At 37.3% G+C, this 24702-nt stretch overlaps 1 protein-coding gene across 1 annotated transcript; it reads left to right on the top strand.

Annotated features, from left to right (window-relative positions):
• The first annotated feature begins 2767 nt into the window (after nt 1-2767).
• Nucleotides 2768-18177, top strand: LOC149819731 (uncharacterized). Its single transcript, XM_089983474.1, has 6 exons — nt 2768-2923; nt 5986-6421; nt 16080-16195; nt 16281-16652; nt 16808-17498; nt 17867-18177. Exons 1-6 carry the CDS (start codon nt 2768-2770, stop codon nt 17926-17928), a joined length of 1833 nt encoding a protein of 610 aa, XP_089839600.1. The 3' UTR covers nt 17929-18177.
• The last annotated feature ends 6525 nt before the right edge of the window (nt 18178-24702 follow it).

Raw genomic sequence — 24702 nt, 5'->3', positions numbered from 1 at the left:
AAAATGAGGTTCGGGTTCGGTGCCATAAACGCAATCAACAGGATTTGAAGGTAGTTTGGCATCCGCGTCTCCAGAATCTTCTTATCCTTTAAGAAAAGGCAAAAGCTTTAAAAGGCCCTTCCTCTCCCCCCTTTGGCATTCGTTCGCTTTTCGTTCTCTTGCCGATTGTGGTTCTTAAGAGTTCCTCCTGAAATCTGAGTTTGAGGGTTCTCAGAGGTCGTTCTCATCGACTTCATATGGTATTTTTTTGATCTTTTTGTTGACGAAACGATCCATTTTGGTTTCCATGTTTGTTTGTTTTTTACGTCTTTGAATGCGTTGATATGATGGTTCTTCCGACGAGAAACTAGGTTTCCTTGTGATTTCATTTTATTTTTTCCTTGTGAATGTGTTAAGATCGTCGATTTCTATCTTAGTTAGAGTCAGATGACTCAGGTTTTGTAGTTTCCCTATTATTGAAAAGATTTGATTTTGTTTTTGGATGTTTCTTTTAATTTCTTCGGATCAAAAGTGATTTTTGTAGCCACAGTCTTGGTTTTCCTCGCGGATTGTTTCATTCTATGGGTTATTGTTGTGCGAATCAGGTTTTTTATTGAATTTTTGTGTTTTTAAGAATTTATCAGAAATTTTATTATTTTATTATTTATTTTTATGTATAATATGTTTTTTTTTTGGGGCCGAGTCTGTTATCGTGTCGACCCGTTTAATAAATGGGTCGCAGTCTCGTGTAATCGGGTCGTGTCGACCCAACCCGTTTATTAGACAGGTTAACCGTGTCGTGTTACCCATTTAATAAATGGGCCGGGTTCATATTTGCCACAACCGACCCATTTAATAAACGGGTCGGGTACGTGTTGAGGTATGCTGACCCGCCAACCCGCCGACATGACCCGCCAACCAGACCCGATTGCCACCCCTACAACAAAGGCATTATCGCGTTCAATGCCTTTTAACCTAATTACTCAACTGTTCGTTGTAAAAAACCGACTCTAGTAAGGGGCATATTCTAAATTAGGGCTAAGAGTACGGTAAAGCTTGTTTTTTTTAAAAGTGTTTCTAGTAGTTGAGCTTAGAGTTGTTTGAAATAAAAGAGAGCAAGGGGGTTTCAAGAGGAAACTCCTAAAACAGTTATAAGTTTGATCGTCTGCATGGCAGAAAGGAAGGCAATTAATCATGCCGGCCTACGTGAGATAAAAGGACTGTTGGGAGGAGAGTCTCAATCCCTTAAGCACAAAATAATATTTTTTTCTCAATAAATCTCAGTGATTATAATCAAGATAAAAAAATATATATTTATATAACCCAACCAATATATTTAAAAGAAACCAAATGTCCTAAACCAATAATTTTAACCCAATAAAAAACAAAAACCTAAAAAAAAATAACAACCCTAATTAAAGAACATCAAGAAATTAATGATCTAAAAGCTAGATGTCACCTAGGGCTGGCAGACCGAGGCTCTTGGAGCAGAGCCGTACCTGTGTTTTATGGGGCCTGAGGCGGAGGGAAAAAATGGGCCCCCTATTAATAGTAGGAGTTTGGGGGGCAGCGCCTCCATTTTTTTTTTAAAGAATCAAAATAACAATAAAATTTGCATTAACATCAAACAAATATAATATTCCAAATATTTATATTATATTAAATAAAAATGTATAAAACATTTATATAAACTACCTAAACAATACTCGTCTGATTGTTTTAGAGGCAAAAATAGTTATCAAATCAGTTTAATCAAGTTGTTCAACATTAATTAACAAAGATTAACTAATACAAATATTTATATTATTTTTATATTTAACTAGTAATAACATTAATTAACATAAATTAACTAACAATAATTAATATTAATTAATTAACAAAAATTAACTGCTAACAAAAATTAGAAATTAGAAATTACAGTGAAACAAGAAAGTCAAGAGAATAAGACACAACCTGAGTTGAAATAATGATAAGATTTATATTTTTACTAAACAAATATGATATTCTAAATATTTATATTATATCAAATAACAATGTCTAAAATATTTATATAAACTACTTAAACACTACTTGTCTAGCTGTTTTAGATGCAAAAATATTTATCAAATCAGTATAATCAAGTTGTTCAACCATTTCTTTCTCAATTGACAACATAGCCAATCCATTTAATCTGTCCTGAGACATAATTGATCCAATATAATTCTTGATTAACTTCAATTTTGAGAATCTTCTTTCCGATGATGCAACGGTAACTAGTATTGTTAGCAAAATCTTATAAGCAATATAAGCATTTGAGAATAAACCATTCAGTTTCGCCAAATAGCGTAGTACATCAATTGTCGTTCTTTCAGTGGTTAAATAACACCTCAGGGTCATCAACTCTGTAGATAAATCATAACCATCAATATTTGAACGTCCATCATGACTTGAAAATTTATCAAGCTTCTCACAATACTTCTTTAAGCTATTTAAGGGATCGACTTCAGTCTTTAACTTCTCTAAGTTTAACAAAAATCCAAGTCTCTTCATATTATTTAAATTGTTCAAACCAGAGTTGAAGGAAAGATCGAGCTTGATCAATTATAAACAGAAAATATTATACTCTAAAAGATTCTTCACTTGATAGTATTACATCGTCACTGCCACTTTCATCAAACTGTTTCTTTCTTTGGGTTATGCATTTTTCTCGAAATTTAGGTTCAAACCTCATGTCACTTGCTAGTTTCTTAGCTTCATCCATGACACTGGAAAATGGGAAACTCTGGGAGCGAATGCGAAACTCCCCACAATGGCCAAAGAGGGAGATTTCATGCACAAATCCTCTGAATATGGAAAAAACAAACTAATATTTGGTTTAAGCACCAACCCATTTGGTTTCTCAGAAGATCAAATGGAGACTCTTTTCAATTCCACCACAGATGGGAACCACCCTTATGGCAACACGGTAGCACCATGATCATACACAACACATTCCAAAGAGTAAAATGATAATTTTTTATTGACAATTTCCCTTAAATTTATAAGAACTGTAAGACATGAAGAAAAAAGTGCATGGTGGTGGCAAAATTAACCAGAAGAATTGCCTTTTTCAAGAAAAAAGAATAAAAAAAAAGGTCAGTAGCAAGTAAAAAGCCATGTAAGCACACAAATGGGCACAAACCAATAGAACCTAATGGTGGAAAATTGACTAAAAGAACACGAGAAATAAAAAAAGATGGTGAGGGTAGGGAAAAAATAAATGGAGAAATGAGAGTGGTCAGTGGTGCAAACTCCTCAAAGGACAAAGGAAGTTCTAAAACAAGAGAACATTAGAAAAAAAACACAACATGTAAGGAAGGTCTAATTTGAGAAACAATATGCCCAACATACAGGAGCCATAAACCATCAAGAGAAGAAAGATGAAAATTTGGTCCAATAAAATATCAAGGAGACGTGATGCTAGAGATTGTAGGTGAAAAAGAAAATGAAAAACAAATTACTTTGAAGCAATGTGGTAAAAAATGTCATAAAAATGACAAGATTTATGATCATATCTTATGATACCGTAACATATAGATCATTGCATTGCATCTATACATATCATACAACACAGTGTGTCGTACACTATCGCCAAAAAAAGTAGGTTCTTTTAATATCTGGACATTTTAGCTCGGATCCATTATAGGGACTAGTAAATTGGAAAAAGAATTGATTCCTAAAAGAATTGATTGTTCCTTTTCTAAACAAATGGGGGGAGCTCGGGCCTTAAAAATGGGCCCCTAAATTTTTTTTGGGCCCAGGGGCCCTGAGGCCCAAGCCTCATTGGCCTCTTTACAAGTCTGGCTCTGTCTTGGAGTAAGGTCTAGATCCGAATTAGGCTAGATATGAGGCAGTGGAGTAAGGTCTAGATCCGAATTAGGTTAGATATGAGGCAGTTAGTAACATTCATAGACAAGCTTTAGGCTCGGACCCAACCTCACTTGGTAGAAAGCGCAGGACATATTCGAACCGAGTGTGGTCTGAGTTCTTTCACTGCCCGACTCAGTGGTGGGTTCGATGCGTCCACCAACTTGGTTTCTAGTCTTTTTTTTAGACTCAACACACTCCTTGTTAACAGATTGCGTGCAGCCCCATCCGTATGTGCATAGCCTTCCCAGTTGCTTGAATGACCACTGACTCGAGACCGAGATCGACTCGTCCCCAAAATCATCTCTGCCTTCACACCCCTTGGGATCTCATTATCGTTAGCTGTTTTGATCAAATCTGACTGCCAATTTTGATTATTAAAAAGCAGAAGAGGAGGAGGAAGAAGAAGATGAAGAGGAAGAAGAAGATGAAGAGGAAGAACCTACAGGTCTTGTGCATGCTTAGGTTTGTAAAAGGGGTAATGCCCACGAGAGTCGAATCTGGATTGCCCCTCTGATTACCGACACCCGCTCCAAATTAGCCAACCTCTTTAGGGTTGATAAAAAATCAAGATTAAAAAACAACTTGCAACAATGAAATTGTATACCAACGAGGCTCCGCTTGTCTGGTAGGAGCAGTTAGTCAAGCCACCTTGTGTTGAGATGTTACAGGTTCAAAACCCAATGGTATAATTGTATAACTGTTCTAACCCCAGCTTGCCTTTAAAAAAACAAAACAACGAAATTGTATGACTATGGCAATAGGGATGATTTTGGGGATGACTAGATTTCATTCAGTTGACCTGGGCTTAGCCGAATGACGTCCTTCTTGTTACTGAACCCAGGAACTTGTTGGCCAGCCACTAGATTCAAAACCATTATGACTAACTCGATCCAACCTGACCAACTTGCACTGCTCTTGACTGGGCTGGATAGGTGGTTCGTAGTCAAAAGTCAAAAGTCAAAGACCTAACTGCAGTTGGTAAGCCGTCCCCTCGAAACAGATCCGAATCGGATCTAAACCGTCCGAGATTTTAGCGGACTCGCTTTTAAGGTTAATTAATTCGTAATGGTAAATGACTAAAATACTCTTTTAGTGTTTACCGTTAAGTGCGTCTTTAGGATTTTGCCAATGTGCAATATTAACAACAAACGCCCCCTCACTGTGGTTAATACATTGTAGGGGTAGTTTAGTCATCTAGGAAAAGGTAGAGAGGCATAAGGGTATTACTGTCATTTCCTTAAATTGACCGCATTTTAATTTGTGATTTATGCTTCACTTAAATGAGTCCATAAGTGTGACAACTGTTCAGTGCTTGCGTGGGCGCCATAAAATTTAAAGGGTAGGTTCGTCATTTTATGAAATAAAATAATTTAATTACTTACCCATCCTAAGTTCCGCGTCTCAGTTATTGTTACTCAATTTGAGAATACATTTAACCTTTTTTTTTTTAGTTTTAAATAATTATCAAATGACCACCTCAATTAATACACATTCGGGTGTCATTTCAGGGTTGCACATATTCCAGTGCCTTAACTGGATGGGTATTCATATCAAATCCGATCCAATTGCACATACCCAGCTGTTTGGGATGTAAATGGTCGGACTCAGGTTCAGGTCCGATCTAGATATTATCAAATCTGACCTAATTGGATCCGACTTAATCAAATTCGGATTAGGAGTCTGATGGAATCATATAAAGCCAAATCCAGATTCACTCACTTAAAATCGGATATTTACACTTAATGGGATTCGGATTTTAGTTGGACTCAAACTCGGATTAGAATGGGAAACTCAATACGGAATCCGAACCCGATCCGGATTTGGCTACCGAATCCGATTTGGGTCGGATTACTTCTGACCCATTGAGATCCCTACCCACCTGGCAGCGTGGCACAATGAGGGGTAGTTTCGTCATTTTATCAAAACGGGAGCCAAATTCCATCTGAAGACCACTTTTGAGTCAGTCCGCCGTCTCGTCAATCCCAGCAAAGGACAGTAGCGATTTCGTCATTTCCATGAGGCCATTCCCATTTTTAATTATAAATTAGAAAAAGAAAAGTAGTGTACAGCGCACAGGTGAATGAATTCAATCTTATAAAAGTTTTTTTTTTTTTTTAGCTGTTTGAAAAACGAACGCTTGGATGCGGAAACTGCACAAGCAGCCGATGCAGAGAGCGAAGTAGGGAGAGTCCCTTTGCCCTAACTCATGAGGAGGACAAAGACGGACGATCGAACCACCCTCTTCAAGGTCCCCGCTTCCCGTCGCGTTTCCCCTCCGGTTCTAGCGTTGTAGGTCTCGCGGAGGATGCGCGGCCATGGGGAAGCTCGAGGAGGAAGGGGCTGCCACACTGCCTTCATCGGCACTCGATCCGGGGCTCCGGCAGCGGGCGGCAGGATCGCGGCAGTAGATCCTCTGTGATCCGCCGGCTTCTCAGCCTCAGGTGCTTTGTCTTCGTCGTCTTCGGGCTCGCCGTCCTCGTCTCGTCGGTCTTCTGGCTGCCGCCGTTTCTCCGCCGGTCCGATCGGGAGGATCTGGAGCTTTGGCGCTCCGGAGGTAAAATTTCCCGCCATTGTTAGTTGTTTTCGGGGTTTTGGCGTGGTTTCTGGTAGCTGCATTTGGGCGGGGTTAGGGGTTTGTGGTGATTGGGAAGGGGTTTGGGATGAGATCTGTGTGGGAGGAAGATGAAGAATAGGGTTTGTGAGGAATTGGGACCTGGAGACATCTACATTGTTGATTTTGTTTGTTTTTTTTGTTTCCCTGGCTGTTAGCTTTTCTTGTTTCCCCTCTATTGTTGTTGCTTAGGGTTTGGTTTCGGTACAAAGGAAACCAAGTGGATTTCGTCTATTTGAATGCCTTCGGTGTAATTTCTTTGTTCTGTTATTTTTTCTTACGGGTTTTCTGCATTTTGGAAGTTGCATGTGTCACGGCTTGCTCATAGCATTTGACGAATGTATCAAATTTAGGGTTTCTTCCATGAAATTCTTATTTTGTGGAATTAGGCGATGGATGTTTGGTGATATTGTTGAATTTATGACTTTTACGAGGAAAAACTGATTTTTTTTTTCACTTTCCCGATTTGTAGACGTCTTCGATTCCAACTGTGTTTGAGTGTTTTTCTTATTAATGCGGCCTTGCCGTGTTTCTGTTTCTTCTTTCTGGCAGGTGAACGGGGTTTTACCTTTTTTCTGATGACGTTGTTGATATTTAATTTTTATATTCACCCAGGTTACTGGTGGTTGAAGAAATTTATGCTGTGGTTCGGATAATCTATCATTGGATGCCTTTTTCCCCATTGCTTGTCATGTGGTTTTCGTATTTCTGGCATTATAAGCAAATTTTTTTACTAATTTTCTCTTGGAAAAGTTGGACGAGAATACTCATAATTACAAAGTATATATCCTATTCGAGAACAAAGCACAAACAACAGGATGAATTTTTGGGTGTCACCGGTATGGATTTTGAACGCAAAGTTCAAAATTGATGCGACTTATTTTGAGTTTCCTAATGGTTGCTAGCCTTTTAGATTGTATCTTGCAGTGTTCTCGTGAACGCTGCTGCTGAATTAGTCGAATAGATCTCCATTTTTTGTCATGATATTCTTGGTAATAGGTGTTTGAATACTATTTCTGGAGCCATCTTATCTTTGACGGGAGGGCATATGGGGTTCAAATTTTCAAATATCACCTGGGGCTACACTGCAGTTTGGCTATGAGAAAATGCCCAAAAAAAAGGAAAAATGGAAAGAAATAAAGAAATAAAGAAATAAAAGCTGTTCATTTTTTATTGAGTGTTCTAAACATTTGATTTTGGTGTTGCAAGTTATGCATAATACACGGAGGTTATGTGAAATCAAAGTTTTGACTGGTCATAATTAATTTCGAGAGGCACATTTTGTTGGAGGTAGTCTTGTCAGAGGGACATAAGTAGCGTCAAGCATGTCATGAGTAGTATATTTGGGATCATTGCATAAGTTGTAGGTTTTTCAATATATTGTTTGCATTGTGCATTTAAGGCAGTGAGAGGGATTTAATTCTTAGACAGGTTCTCAATTGGATTTAGTATTTTGATGGATTTCCTTTTATAGAAATGCAGAAGAGCTTAATTACATAGATGAAATAAATTTTAAAGGTTTCCTTCATGATATAGATGTAACAAAATGGGAGCGATCTCACAAAGCACAACCCAGTAGGATTCATACAAGGGACAAGATGATCACTCACGCAACCCAAACATCGGTTCAAAACTTCAAACACAAAAGACCACTAAAGGTCAAACCGACAATATAAAAAATTATAATCTTCCTTTCATAAAATGCATACAATACCAGGGACAACATGCCCCATATATATCCATTTGCAATAGCTAGATTTCTTGATGTTGGGATGCCCCAACGGTCATGTTGTCAAGGGCAATAATGCCCTTGACAATACCTATAAAAACAACAAAAACAGAAAAAAATAAAGAAAATAAAAAAAGTATGAAGAGAGTTCTGCCTCTAATAGGTAGATCCTATTACAAGGAAAAATGAACAAAATACCCCTAAAAGCTTTGACCTATTATATCTACAAATAATCTATAAACAAAATATATATATATATATATATATATATATATAATGTATATGTACATTGTATATTATATATAAAAGATAAAATATCTTAACAATGGATACTATGAGATTAAAATACCCCTTGGCTCGGGCTTGATTCTTTTAAACCCGTCTCGGGCTTGCCCGAGTAATTAAATGAGCCGAGCTTGATCAGGCATTTGAGCCTGAACCTGATTAAGCTCGATTATCCTGATTAAGCTTGGCTAATAAAGACATATGGGGACTACTTTTAGGATATGCAAATTTTTCGTTGACTATTATTCATAAAACTTACCTTTAGCTAAGTGGGCAGCGTGTTTGCTGTGCATGTGTCCCCGTACCCACATTTTTTTGGAATTGCCGTGTCGTACCCTCAGTACCCGTACCCGCACCCATACCCAGGCGACATAGATGTGGATCTTTCAGATGCCATGAGGTTTATTTGGTTCTTGTGTTTAATATCATCAAAATGATGCTAGGCCTTCATGTGCTAAGTTGATATCTTCTGATTTTAAAGGATTTCTTTTCTTGTTTAGTAGTTATCCCCATTGACATAAATGGTATGTTTGCTGGAGTATGATAGCATGAGCGTGCTGCTGTGTTTCTTGATTTAGATGATTAGTTTGTTAGTGATTTGATGTAGATGATCCATTTGTTATAGTGATTTCATACACAGTCCTTTGGAAGTAATTGTGACTGATGACAATGCTGCTAAATAATGATTGTTTGTGCATTACTAACAAATTTCTGATTTTTTTGGTGACCATGTTTAAGATAGTTGTCACTTCATCCTCTGTTTTGTCCATGCATATGCTTCCTTTTATAAAATATAGTTTTGTTATTCTATATTATCCAATTTAGTTCTCAAATAGGTGTACCAGTATTAATTCTTTTGTTTCAGAGGTTCTCTGACTGGTCATGCTTGTGACTTACTTTTGGGAGTTCTACATGGAATATACAAACGTAATTGTGTTTTACTTGCTCTGTCTATATTCTTGAGTGTGTTTTATGCAGTGGCATATGTAGTATTTGGTTCTACGTTGCCTGGATACGGCTGAGGATACGGGGATACTACCATTTTTATGAAGTTTTCAGTATGACTAATATATAAGATGACACGAGACAGAGGGCAAAATTGAGTATCTGTGTGAATAGATTTGGTTATTTGATTTGTCTTGCATAATTGCTTTACCTGGGTAACTTATCATGCATGATTGCCTTTTAGACTGCAGTTTCTTTATGAGTATAATGCCCATTATCTATTTTGTCTAATTATTTCCTTTCATGGGGTTCAATGTTCTCGTCTATCTCGTGATCAATACGAGGGTGCTGCTTTCTGATTCTCATGTATCACGTTGTTTGTAATGAAGAGAGGCGGAAGCACCAATAGAGCAAAAGCACTCTTTAAGGGTGACCACAAGAGCCAAGAACACAAACACTAAAAGTGTACACACAAAACTCACAAAAGTAGAAAATGACTTAAAGTCATAAGTTGAATATTATTGAAGAAAGAAAGAGGAGGGTGAAAACCCCATGCAATTACATGTGTGAGCCTCCTCTATTTATAGAGGAGGAGAGCTAAAGAGGAGACCATAAAGGGGGCTCCCTTCTAGTCGTTGGGAGCCCCAACGACTAGATGGGTGGGGCCCCTTATGGTCCTTCAAAAAGAAAAATAAGAAATAAAAAAAGGAAAAGAAAAAAGGGAAAAAGAAAGAAAAAAGGAAAAATACAAAAGGGAAAAAATACATGGTAATTTACCAAAACACCCCTATCGGGTTTTTGGTTGTACAGAAAAAGAAAATAAATTATGTATATATACATATATATATATACTTATATATACGAATGTATATATATATATAAGTATATGTATATATAAGTATATGTATATATATATATATATTAATATATACATAATTTAACACGCCCCCTCAAACTTTACGGGGAGAAGACCGAAAGTTTGCTAAGAAGAAACATAAATCGTGGAGTTGGGAGCGCTTTGGTGAAGAAGTCAGCTAGTTGATATTCTGAAGTAACATATGGTAATGTGATAGTTCCTCTGAGATATTCGTCTCGAACATAATGGCAATCCATTTCGATATGCTTGGTCCGCTCATGAAAAGTATGATTGCTTGCAATGTATATCGCACTTTTGTTATCACAGCAGTGCTTGGTGGGAGTGGAAATGAGGACGCCCATGTCACCAAGGAGACTTCTGAGCCATACGATTTCCATATTTGTCATTGCCATGGCCCGATACTCAGCTTCAGTGGATGATAGTGAGAGATTCACCTAAAAAATGTAAAGACCCGTAATTGAGATACGATCTTTGGGATTTCCTCCCCAGTCAGCATCAGTAAAAGCAGTTAACTCAAGAGATGAGGAAGTGGATAAGAAGAGTCCCTTAGAGATGGTATTTTTGACGTATCACACAATTTTCATTACGGCCGCCATATGAACCGAAGTGGGTGCATGCTGAAACTGGCTTGCTGCATGAACCACATGAGCTATATCTGGACGTGTGATGTATAGGTAGGTGAGGGATCCAATTAATTGACGGAAGGGGGTTGGATCCTCAAGAAGAACACCATCCTCAAGTCTCAGTTTTGCATTGATAACTTCGAGAGTCTCAACTTTCTTTTCATCAGATATTCCTGACTTGGTACAAATTTCTGCAGCTAATTTCATTTGAGATAGGATGTATCCTCGCGCGGAATAAGCTGCTTCAATTCCTAAAAAATATCTCAAGTATCCAAGATCAGACATATCAAAAGTTTCTTTTAACATAGACTTTACATCATTTACCCCCTTTTTGTCACTCCCAGTGATGATCATATCATCAACATATAACAGAAGCATAACAATGGAGTCACTTGTCTTCTTAACAAAAAGAGCAGTGTCAGTATAGCAAGAAGTAAATCCTAAATTGATTAATACATTACTAAACTTGTCATATCAAGCTTTTGGAGCTTGCTTAAGTCCATATAAGTCCTTTTTTAATTTTAATTTTTTTCTATTTAAATTCATACCTGGAGGAGGTTCCATATAAACTTCTTCATTTAAATTTTCATTTAAAAATGCATTTTTGACATCAAGTTGAAAAATAGGTTATTTTTTAATAGAGGCTATTGCAATAAGAGCTCGAACACTAGTCATTCGAGCAACTGGGGCAAAAGTTTCATCATAATCTACCCCATACTCTTGGGCATATCCTTTGGCTACTAACCTAGCCTTATATCTTTCTAATGAACCATCACTCTTAGTTTTTACTTTAAAAACCCATATACATCCAATGGGTTTCTTGCCCTTGGGTGGATCATTGATTTCCCAAGTTTGTGCCCTTTTAAGAGCATTAAGTTCCAGTTCCATTGCTTCATTCCAATTAACATATTGTTTAGCATCATTGTAATGAGATGATTCATGAAAGGAGTGAAGAGCTAGTAGACATGCTCGAAAGCTTGGAGAAAAAGAATCATAAGATACAAATCTATTTGGTACTTTAGAAATACGATTTGATCTTCTTTGAGAGGTTTCTTCAATCGACTCACTTTGAGAGATTTTTTCAAGGGCACAAGGTGGATTTCTTTCATTCCTTCTAGAGTAGACTTGTGTTTGTCTTGAAACATTTTCTTCTAAATTTTGATCATCATTTGGATGTTCAAAATGATCTTCTATGAGAGGTTCACTAGGATCAATATGATCATCTATGATGTTTTCTTGAGGCAACAATTCAAATAAAAAGAAATAATCAATATTTTCATTTGGTTTGTGCGAAAAACCATTTTCTTCTTCGAGGAATGTGACATCTTTTGAGATATAAAGTTTGTTTTTGAGTATGTCAAAACATCGATAAACTTTTTGTTTTTCGCCATATCCTAAGAAAATACATTCAATCGCCCTAGGAAAAAGTTTATCATTTTTGTGAGTTAGAACAAAACATTTACATCAAAAAATTCTTAGTCTTTTATAATCGGGAGACATATTGTAAAGTTTTTCAAATGAAGAAAGATTTTTCAAAGAAGATGAAGGGATTCTATTGATAAGGTATGTTGAGGTTAGAATCGCTTCGGCCCAAAAGGATTTTGGAATATTTTTTGAAATTAATAACGTTCTTGTGGTTTTTATTATGTGTCTATGTTTTCTTTCCGCAAGACCATTTTGTTGCGGAGTGTTGGGACAAGAACGTTGATGACAAATTCCATTTTCTTTTAAATAACTTTGAAATTCATTGGATAGGTATTCGCCTCCCGAATCGGACCTAAGAATTGATAGATTTCCCCAAAAATGATTTTTAACCATCACATAAAATTCTTTAAAGAAGGAGGAAACTTCGGATTTGCGACTTAAGAAGTAAATCCATGTAAATCGAGTGAAGTCATCAATAAAGACCACATAGTACGAAAATCCTCCTTAAGACAAAATAGGGGAAGGTCCCCATACATCGGAATGAACAAGTTCAAAAGGCCGAGTGGTGAAATAATTTTTTTGAGGAAATGGAGTAGCTTTAGATTTTCCAAAAATGCAATCTTTACAAGTCATGTGATTACCTTTACAAGTATTGTTCAAAAAAGGAAAAAAAGACATTTTTACAAAATTTGGATGACCAAGTCTCTCATGCCAAATTCCAATACTTTTGTCCTTTACAATATTGCAAGATGACTTAGATGGAAGAGTCAAAAAATCCATAAAATAGAGATCACCCCTTCTATGGCCTTGCCCAATCAGCTTCCCTGACTGAAGATCCTGCACGGTGCAATCTTTAGGTGAGAAAGAGACTTGGCATCCATGATCGGTGATTTGGGAAACTAAAAAAAATTTAGATTAATCTTTGGAACAATTTTTACTTTAGGAACGAAAAAGTTTTCAGAATTTTTAAAATCAAGTGTTCCAATACTTTCAATTTTTAAAGATGTTCCATCGGCCGTTGAAACATAAGAGGATATGGGTTCGGAAAAAACATTAGAAAAAGAGTTTCTATGAGATGTCATATGAAAAGAAGCACCGGAGTCTAGTATCCACATACCTGAAGGTGATGAAGAATAGGCGATGGCGGCTCCGGATGTTGAAGAAGAAGTCTTGAGAACATGTTGGAGAACTTCGGAGATATGATTAAGAGTTTCTTTGATATCTCCTTCTTTTGGCACTTTCTTTTTCCTTCTTTGGAGAATTTTCTCCAACCACGACTACTTTTCCCTTAAGTTTTGGACAAACCGGTCTAATGTGTCCCGGTTCATTACAATAGTGACATATCACACCCTTTCTAGGCCCATTATTTTTGTTAAAGTGAGGAGGTCTATATGCTTTTACATTTGATCTGGGCCCAGTAACGACCCAAACTTCATCACTCTTAATGCTTAGGCCAAGTCGAGTTTCTTCTTGGCATATTTCGGAAAGGGCGTCTTCAATGGATTAGGCTTTACTTCTATGGAGAAGGGATGCCCTAACTTGTTCAAATTCCGGTCGAAGACCATGAAGAAATTGGAAAAAATGCTCTTTTTCAATTTGTTCCCTTCTTAACTCAATATCTTCCGGAGCCACCCATTTAAGCTCAAGAAGAACAAGTTCATCCCAAAGAGGGGTTAGAGAGCTAAAGTAGTCCCGGACATTCATATCCATTTGTTTGGTGGAACGGATTTTTTCTTGACAAAAAAATTGTCGAGCAAGAATTTTTTGGGTATACATACCCTTAAGGAAGAACCATGCCTCATTGGCCCTTCTAAATTTGGCAATATTAGCACAATTTTTGAGGTTTACATTGTTCATAAACCATGACAAAATTTTGACATGATTACTTTCTCAATCTTCAACTTTGGATTGATGGTCATTGATAGCTTTGATGCGCTCATCACCATCTAAAGTTTTTTCAACCTCATTTTCGATTTTAGTGAGAACAAGAGAGCGTTCGGGAGTAGTTCCCATAACAAAACCCCAAAGTTTCTTACCTCTTAGATGATTTTCCATAGCGGAGGCCCACATAAGATAGTTGGACCCATTGAGCTTAAAAGAAAGCTCAACTTTAGAATCGCGTTCCATCGACACCAAATATTCTTTCTTTCTTCAAAAGCTTGAGAGACACACGTCCCAAGATAACAAAGAGAAGCCCAATCACCAACCAAGCTCTGATACCATGTAATGAAAAGAGGCGGAAGCACCAATAGAGCAAAAGCACTCTTTAAGAGTGACCACAAGAGCCAAGAACACAAACACTAAAAGTGTACACACAAAACTCACAAAAGTAGAAAATGACTTAAAGTCATAAGTTGAATATTATTGAAGAAAGAAAGAGGAGGGTGAAAACCCCATGCAATTACAAGTGTGAGCCTCCTCTATTTATAGAGGAGGAGAGCTAAAGAGGAGACCATAAAGGGGGCTCCCTTCTAGTCGTTGGGAGCCCCAACGGTCATAAATATGATCGTTGGGGCCCCAACGACTAGATGGGTGGGGCCCCTTATGGTCCTTCAAAAAGAAAAATAAGAAATAAAAAAAGGAAAAGAAAAAGGGAAAAAGAAAGAAAAAAGGAAAAATACAAAAGGGAAAAAGAAAGAAAAAAGGAAAAATACAAAAGGGAAAAAATACATGGTAATTTACCAAAACACCCCTATCGGGTTTTTGGTTGTACAGAAAAAGAAAATAAATTATGTATATATACATATATGTATATATATACTTATATATATACGAATGTATATATATATAAGTATATGTATATATATATATTAATATATACATAATTTAGCAGTTGTGCCTGTATCTGATTTTACTGTGATTTGATATGATTATTACTCTATGATGCTGAAGTCCATTGTATTTTTTATCACTTGAAGTGATATCTTTTTGTAAAGGAGTGACAGTGAAGTCTGTGTCTGTTGACTACATGATCAATCAAAGATAGTCAAGTTTAAAACTCACACCTGGGTAATTTTAACAAGGGAAGAAGAATAAAAAATTAAATTGAAAAAAAGTCAAGGAATCCATGGATGATATCTGGAGCCTTATTCTGCAGCTAGCTTGAGTATTTTTTTAATTTTATTTTAGTTTGCATGTTTAAGATATTTTGAGACTCAAAAGATAAGTTTATGGTGGTTATTTTGTTAAAGTTGGATAAATGTTTGGTTTCATAATGTCCTGTTTCATGTCAGAGACAAGGATATACAAGTGAAAAGTTTCCTGGACCCCATCCAATTTTCTCGTGTCCTGATCAACTGCTCTTTTAAGTTAGTTTGTGTTTGTCTTTGTCTTTTAACCAGACCTAGTAGTGGTGATGTGTAGGTGCACTGATGTTAATTAGACTTGTAGGTATGCTGTACTTCTTGGTCGTCTAAACATTTTTTTTTCTGATTTTAACTGATAGTTTACTTCATTTAAAACTTGTCCAAAGTGTGCATCCTTTCGCAAGTGCCATGGTGAGGTTGATGCCATCTCTTGTGAAGAATGTGGTTGCTTATTGCATTTTTGTTCATATTTAACTTCTAGCTTGCAGACTGAATGTATATATCCTGTTGGGAATACTATTATTGAAGTTTTTGTTATTTGGTTTATCATATATTTGTTCTTTACGAGGTTCTCTTTTCATACTCATAAACAACCTACAAAGCTTTTGGACTGAGAGGAGTTTGTCTGCAGCCCAAATAAAAGCAAGTTTCAAACTGCAAAGGCCTGTGTCATTGCTGGGTGCAAAATCTGCAATTGTAAAGCTTGAGTATGATATACTGGAAGAAATTGGGGTTCCCAATACCAAGGTTTGATTAGTGTTTGTATGTTTTCATTCTGTCTAATTAGTTTGATCAACTTCTTTTCCTATGGCTAACATCATAATACAAACAGGTCGTTATTATATCACTGCATTCTGATTCTCAATCAAACTGGACGAATGTTGTGTTTGGTGTCCTCCCATATGCCGAAGACTCGTACATTTCTTCTGCTGGCTTGAGTGTACTGAGGGCCTCTTTGGTAGCCTTGGTCATACAGCAATCAAATCTTCAGCTGACACCAAACATGTTTGGGGTCCCATCTTTCTTTCAGGTGCTGAAATTCCCTGGAGGAATAACTATTGCTCCACAGCAAAATGCGTTCCTTCTGCAGAAAGTTCAGGTCCTTTTTAACTTCACATTGAACTATCCCATATACCAAATCCAAGAGAATTTTGATGAGTTGAAGAGCCAGTTGAAGGCGGGTTTGCATCTCAGGCAGCATGAGGTTTTGCTCATTCCAACACCCATCAATCTTTTTGTAAATTGATTCAAGTGGATCCTTGCTATGGGACATGATGTTTGCCTCTTCTTGTCTCTAATTTACTTAAACTGATAATGTTGGACATGCACATTGATTGGTTGCTTTCTACTGAAATGCAGGCTTTATATGTGAGATTGACTAATTTAAATGGCTCAACGTTGTCTCCCCCGGTTATTGTCCAGGCATCAATTTTTGCTGAAGTTGGACTTCCAATTGCTCAACCAAGGTTGAAGCAGTTGGCTCGAGCAATAACCAGTTCCCCAGCAAGAAACCTTGGCCTTAATCACACAGTTTTTGGTAAAGTAAAGGAGATTCGGTTATCATCCTATTTGCAATATCCAATCGGTGGTGATGGTTCACCAAGCCCTGCTCCAGCTCCTCACCAAAATCACCACCATCACCATCACCATGGTCACCATCACCACCATCACCATAATTCTCATGTAGCCCCAGTTTCTGCACCTCCACCTCACCCCACAATTAGTTTTGTTCACCACCAATTCCACCCGGCACCGCCTCCATCCCAGTGCCATACTGGATCTACTTTGGGTCATAAAAGAAATGCCCATGTGGCCCCAAGAATTTCTCCCTCTGCACCGGAACAGCTGCCAGGGGATCCTCCTGCCCCATTGTTCGGCTTGCCTGCAGGATCACCTTTGCAGGTTGGTTATTTTGCTCATGTTCATCCTCCAAGTAAGTCTGCAATGGCTCCAGGCAAGAGTGTTGAAGGTTCTGCACCTGTAGCTACTCGAGATGGTGCCTATCCGGTCTTGCCATCAAACTTTTCTTCTTCACCATCTCCAACTTCATGTACGACTTTCTTCAACTTCTCTCCAATTTTCTTTCTCTCTTTTTGTTTTTCTGGAACAGCGGTTGCTAGCATACATGTTGATTTTTCTGCATTTTAGTTTGAAACTTGCGCTACTGGTTGGTTTTTTGACCCGACCAGTTGGGATAATTTGCAATATAGATTCAGACAGTTTGCTCGAGTCTTTATCTGCTTGAAATGTGCTACATCCTAATACTGGAATTGAATTGTTCAGTTGGTCACCCAGATCCATTTGGCACTTGGACCTGGAATGGTTTTGCCCATGTTCCAAGTTTCTGTGAACTATGACACTGTTAATGCTGTTTTACACTATTCCTGATGATGACACTAGAATTCACTATTGATGCAGCTTCTATCACGTTAATGATTCCATGGATTCTTGTGCTTGGAGCATTGTTGGTGCATGTGTGACAACCTCCAAAATCTGTAATTTTCTTTTCCCCCTTGCCAAAAGCTTTACAAGTCGCAAACTGACTTCGGTTTCCCTCTGCATAAGGAAAGATGGATCAGAGTTCCCTTGAGAAAGAGTGGCACGAAGGGTGTCTCAGATCAGGTGGATTTTCTTTTTGTGTGTATATATTAATGTAATTGTGGTGTTATCAGCAAGTATGTATATCAGGTCAAAGCCAGAGGTGGCAGGCCCTTTGTTACATATTGCTGCTCAGGGAAAAGGAAAGTTTTGCCCTGAGATTTTTCTCACCATTGTCTGTGGCCTTTTGCGAGTTTTCTTAGAATGTTTTTTATTCGTTATCTTCTTGTTTCTTGTCTTCTCAAAATTGCGTGCATGTGTGTGTGTGTGTGTGAGAGAGAGAGAGAGAGAGAGAGAGAGAGAGAGAGAGAGAGAGAGAGCATGCGAGGAAAAATGTGCCTCAGGTGTTCCATATGCTTGGTGTTGACTCTGTCCAACTCATTCTTGTTGTCTTTGTGGTTTCATATGGTTCAACAAGAGCTTTAAGAGCATTAGCCTGCGTGGATCATCACAATCGTATGGTAATTGACCCATTGACTTTCGGTGTGTAGGCTCTGCCACCAAATTTATGCTCTGTATTTCTTTTCCTGTTCTGATGGCATGCTGGATGATAAATTAAAATTTTCTGCTTTTTACTTACATTGATATTCATATTTTGCAATTATCGCCTGTTTCGATAAAGAGCTGGAGAATGCTTCTTTTTGAATCCGATTAAGAATAAAAAAAATCCATTTACAGGTCATCTGGAGGAAGGATCATAGCAGGAGGTTTATCCATTTCCCTTTTTATTTTATTTTATCTTATTCAGTGTTGTCCTCTTGGAGGACTCTGGCTATGATGATGTTAAAGTAAACCCCACACAGGCTGGATGGACTGGCTTGACTGCAATTGCTTTGTTTGGTTGCCCCAGTTGTCAAGCTCAAAATCATTGATCACCATCCTGCGGTTAAGCTATTATCCTGCAAGTCTGTGTCTTGGTATTGGGCTGTTCAAGCAAAAAAGGAAAAAGTCTCTTGATAAATTTAAAAAGTTTTTTTTTAGGAATTATTGGAAAACTTCAGCTTATATAAAGTAGAACATTATATAGAGACATTAAAGACAAATATACAAATAAGAAATGTGTTGGTGTTATGATAGATCATGGCATTATTGAAAATAGTTTTTGATGTCCTAATTTTATTGAATATATCATGGCAAAAATCATGTTATTTAAAAAAACTCATCAATATTTCTGGCTATGAATCCATGTCCCATAATAGCTTAGAAAACTTGTGGCATTCTTCCATCTTTAAGGGGGCAACTGCTTGTGCTAGAGAATTTGGGCACGCCTGTGCCTACAGTTTCTTCAAGTCATTTTATGATCAAATCAGAAAGAAATCAGAAATGATTGGGGCTTCTTGGTTTTAGGATGTATTGATAAAATATAACAAGGTAGTAATTGTTTCGTTAAAGAAGGTGAAGACAAAAGCGTTTGTTGTAAATTATGCTCCCTTAGGTTTCGAAGTTGTGACATCCGGTCAAGTTAGTGACGTTCACAAGTTGCTCATATCAGATGATCCAAGCGTTTGTGGGCTAAATGGGTTCAATTTAACCATTTAACCCTGGTCGTCGCCAACTATAGATGTACGTGGGTTATGTGTTATATAAGGATTGGTTGGCTTTGAGCCTATCGCGTAGTAAATTTATTGGCCTTTTATGCGTGTCTTTAACTGCACTGTTTAGTGACACCTGTCACATGCTCCAAAAAATGGTTATAGGAAAGAGTTAAACGACAGAAGCTTCCTCCACTTTTAAGATGGTCCTCACAAAGGGCCTCTTCAACACAAAATAAGCATCATTTCTGGAAATATCCTTTGGACTTAAAGAGTAAGGTAAGTATCAACCTTTTTTGTCTCTTGATCACCCTCACCTGGCTCGTGCCGAGCTCTAAGATTTTGATTCCCACCTAGATTAATTTAGTTGAAGCATTGAAACTTTAAGAAAAGGTAGATATATTCCAACTTGTAGGAGGCATTTCGTTGGTGACAATTTTTTTCTTTGATTTCCCCCCCCCCCCCCGACTCTGTTAGTTATACAGGCAGTGTGATAGTCTAATGGCCACTCAAAAGATTAATAGCCTTTAAAAAAAAATAATGCTCACTAACCCCACTAGCGGATTGGCGTAGTGGGGTTGGGCCTTGGCTGTTAGACGAGTGGTCAAGGTTCAATTTTTGTGGGCATAATCTCTTTGCATAAACCAATGCTCAGCATAGGTCTTGGGAGTGAGCGTCTTAGCCACAGAGTTTTTTCCCCCCTAGGGGTTGATTTGTGATCTACCTACTACTAGGCTCCGGGTTTCTCTTGGTAACTAAACCCCCCCAAAAAAAATCCACTAAAAAGATTAGTACATCTTTAGAGCTTCCTTTAAGAATGCTATTAGGAAATTGGCACATCTTTCATGGCTTTCTCTCAAATTTGATCGGATACCACTAAACACATGCAGATGGGGGTGTCAATGGGTGGGACCTTCGCTAGACCTAGTGGACCAAACCTGTACATGATTTTGAAGGACAGGTGCTGGGTCAGGAACAGTTCCGACTGGATCTATCATTGGCAAAACCATATCTGAGTCCTATAAGTAAACCAGATTCGGACCAAACCTGGTAAAATAGGAGTTCTTTTTAATGTCTTTTATGTTACAGATTTATGGATTTTAATCAGAGCTGAGGTTAGACTTGGGTCTAATATAAACTTTCAAATTTAGTACCCAGCTCCATGCGCTAATGGTTATGGGTCTGACCCAAATAATTAATTGCATGTTTTTATTACCAAACTTATATCTAGGGTTCCAAAAGGATTGGATATGGTTGGATATCCGATTCGAGTCCGACATGCTATTTTCGGATATGGATTCTTTAAGTAAAATCTGAATGTGCATTCAGATTGAACTTACTTTAGGAATCATATCAGCATTTTAAATTGGATCTGGAGTTTATACGAATCAAAATCCAACCCAAATTACAAATTTTTTTACATGTAAACAACTTGTTATTGTTCTATTTTTTATGGATCCAATATTACCGCATGTATTTCACATTCAACCTCACCTCTTCTGATCTGATTTGGATCAGATCCAGATTTAGATATACTGTTTGCATTTTGGTTTCAAATCTAGCAAGATCCAGCCTAAATCCGAGCTGTTTGCACCCCTACTTATATCTGGTGCAGGTCGGGAACGACCAATTAACATCTCACATGCAGGGTTATAAATCACTCATGGTGAAAGATCTTTGGTTGAGCATCAATGAACCAATATATATATATATATATATATATATATATATATATATATATATAGAGAGAGAGAGAGAGAGAGAGAGAGAGAGAGAGAGAGATGCTAACCCCTTTTCTATCTAGCCGCACCGAGCTTTCAAAGGGTTTGCCCCATCTATTACTTAAATATGTCTGTATAGATGTGTTGACACATAGATTTACTAGGAAATGACATTTAGATAATGTCTTTTCAATAAAAACATGTTTTTTTTAAGCATTGAATATTTAGAAAAATATTAGACCATCAATTTTTTAACCTTAGTAAAACCTACATGAGTATCAGATGATCCAAGAGTCAATTCTTATAAATTCAAGCATGTGAAACATATCTGTACCGTCAGGAAAACATGAAAAAAACCCTTTCAACACGGTAAATAGCAATAAAAGTGGTTAGCAATTACCACCATCTCTTTCTTTCTCTTTTTATATATATAGGTTTTATATTTGGTACAAATGATTTACCTACAATCTAGTTTGAATCTCACTATGCAAATTGTTTTGAAACAATCTAACCTTATAAATGTGTTCATGATGCTTGATTTAGTAGGAATTTACTCTTGAATCATGTTTTTTTGGTTAAAAAATATAGTCTTATGAGTCAGAAAAAATTGATGCCTTTATAGCCGTTGATTTTTGGATTGCCAAAAAACTGTATACAGGTCAGATTCTGGGGATCCAAATGCTAGTTAGCACTAAACAAAACATGTGGATCACATCTATGGTGTTAGATGTTAAAAACAAACAAACAAACAAGGCGTTCCTCCCCCATATGCTAGGTCCATTACTAGCAACTCTTAACCTATATATATATATATATATATATATATATAAGAGTGAGAGAGAAAGCATTCCCAAGTTTTGGTATGCCCTTGTGTGCAATGGGGTAAAAACAACCCTAACACTCGGTCTAATTCTGTGGATGTGTTAGACAAGTGTGAAAATTAAAGCGTCTTACCAGGGTGGATCAACCTAGGGTGGGCACAAATGCAAAGTAAATAAAATAAAATAAAATAATCATTAATAAATTATACTAATTCATGAATTAAAAAAGCAAATGAAAACTCTAATCCTACAAGCTTCATAAATTATGCATTTATGCTAACTAATAAAAAAAATCCTAATATTCTAACCAAAATCTAATTAGGCAATATTCTTGGATTCATGCCTAATGGTGATTATAAAATACATAAAAAAAACCCAAAACCACAAGTCATTTAAAAAAAGCCAAATCAAAATCCTAATTCTTACAAACATCATAGATTAAGCTAATTGACAAAAAAAAAACCCTAAAATCAAAACTCTATCAAGACTTTTGAAAAAAAAAAGGTTTGGAAAGGAGGAAACTCGGTGTCTCAACCACCATGGCTAGGGCCTTGCACCAGAAAGCCGAACGGATGGCAGACTGCCAAACCCAATCTGGCAAAGCTGAGAGAGAAAACCTGTTGCTAGTGCCATCGGACGGGGGACGGGTCGAAGGAGTGGAAGACCAAGCAACGGGGGATACAAAACAGATCAACATCAAGAAAAGTCAGGGAGAGAGAGAGAGAGTCGGGGTCGAGAGGATGTGGTAATGGGAGGAGTGTCAGTCCCGTATAATTGTGCCCATCCTGACTCGACCTTACAAAGAATCAGGGTGGGCACTAGGTCTCAGATCTAGAAAGTGGGTTTTCTCTCACGAAAAAAAACTGAGTCAGGCAGGCCCATGAAAAAGCCTTGCCCACCAACAGGGGCTCCGCTTGTCTGGTACGAGCTAGTGCACGTCGACGTTGCAACTTCAAATCCCAATTGTATCGTTGTATAACTGGTAGGGGTCTGCCTAACCCTGCTTGCCTTTCAAAAAAAAGGAAAGAAAGCCTGACCCATTAAAACCTTGACCAGAAACTTATTGGGCTCGAACGGGGATCAGGTAAAACATTTGATGTAAAACGTTTATAAAGAAGCAACACCTGTCCTATTGGAACTTACAACTGCTTTGATCATCAAACAAGTGTCAAATCTTGTGTTAAAGGGACAAAAAAACCAATACAATCACTCGCAAGCTCCTCAATGCAGAAACCCCATATCATCATTCATAGTTGCGTTTTACTTAAATTTTGTAAGTCTCACTATTTTTTTTCATTAGTATGAAAGTGGATAACCCCTTATGGGATACAAGAGATACGACACCTTAAATATGACAGAGCAAGCTGACCATCTGGCCATCAAATTCGACCCATCTGCTTGCACATCTTATTTGTAAGTCCTAGGGATCTAAATGGGTCCGATTCAAGATAGAGGTTTTGCAATTTTTGACTGTTCCACATCTGACTCTCATATATTTAAATGTTGCGAATCCAATGGGTTTGCATCCCTAATAAGTCCCAACCCAGATTTTGAACACGTTTTATGGTCATTGGATTTGGATAATCAAGAATTGATACCAATGATCAGCATGCCCTATTATATAATTTGATATCAGTTGTGGCACATGTGCCCCACTTACACCTATAATTGAGGTTTGGTGCAGTGGAAGGGGTCTTGGCTACTAGACGGATGATCAGGATTTCATTCTCATAAGTGTCAAACCCTTTGCATTAATGAAAGCAAAGGATAAAAGTTAAGGGATACTTGCTTATCCCTTGCTCAGCGGAAAGAAGTGCACCACAGGTTTAAATAGGGAAAACAATGGTAAGTACGACATGCTTAGCCAATGCAACTAAGTTTCTCATCTTGAGGGTGGTTTCCCCGTCCAAGAAAAAAAAGCATGTTTGCTTTCGTCACAAGTGAGGACGATATTCACAACTAAAAAAAGTAAAAATTTCGATTGTTGGTCACAATGTTAATGTTGTGACTAACTTTTATAAGATTCTGGCAAAAACAATCTAACTGGCAATCACGATTACAATTTCTACTTTTATCATATTTCTCTAACCTTGAGAAAGTGTTGTGATTGTGATTTAAGATTTTAAGAAAGTCCAAGAATCATAGAGGCATTGCAAACAACCCGTGTTTGCTTTGGTCACGAGTGAGAAAATAGTTGTGATTGTGAATAACATGGTAAACCTTGTGATATAGGCAAAACAGACAAAAACAATCAAAGTTGGCAATCACAACTATTTTTTTTCACATTCCACTAACCTTAATAAATATGGTGATTATGATTTACAATCACATGATTCAAGAATCAAAGGGCATTGCAAACAAAAGTTTGTGTTTGAATCCCCCGTGTCTTAAGATCATGAGAGATATGTTCAAATTAGAGATCCTCAAATCACGCCACAAACCCTAATGTAGGATGAGAGATTTGAGGATCTCTACCTCTCTTCCTTTGTTTCAAGGATTTAAGATCATTGATTTTTAATCTGCGCTGCTTGAGTCACCTTGGACTTCAACATATCCATATCAGCATACCCCATTCCTGAGTG

Source organism: Nuphar pumila, chromosome 12 (assembly GCF_984573655.1).
Source record: "Nuphar pumila chromosome 12, dmNupPumi1.hap1.1, whole genome shotgun sequence".
NCBI classification, from domain to species: Eukaryota; Viridiplantae; Streptophyta; class Magnoliopsida; order Nymphaeales; family Nymphaeaceae; genus Nuphar; species Nuphar pumila.
Note: the sequence above shows the minus strand (reverse complement) of the source record. Positions and strands in the feature narration are given on the sequence as shown.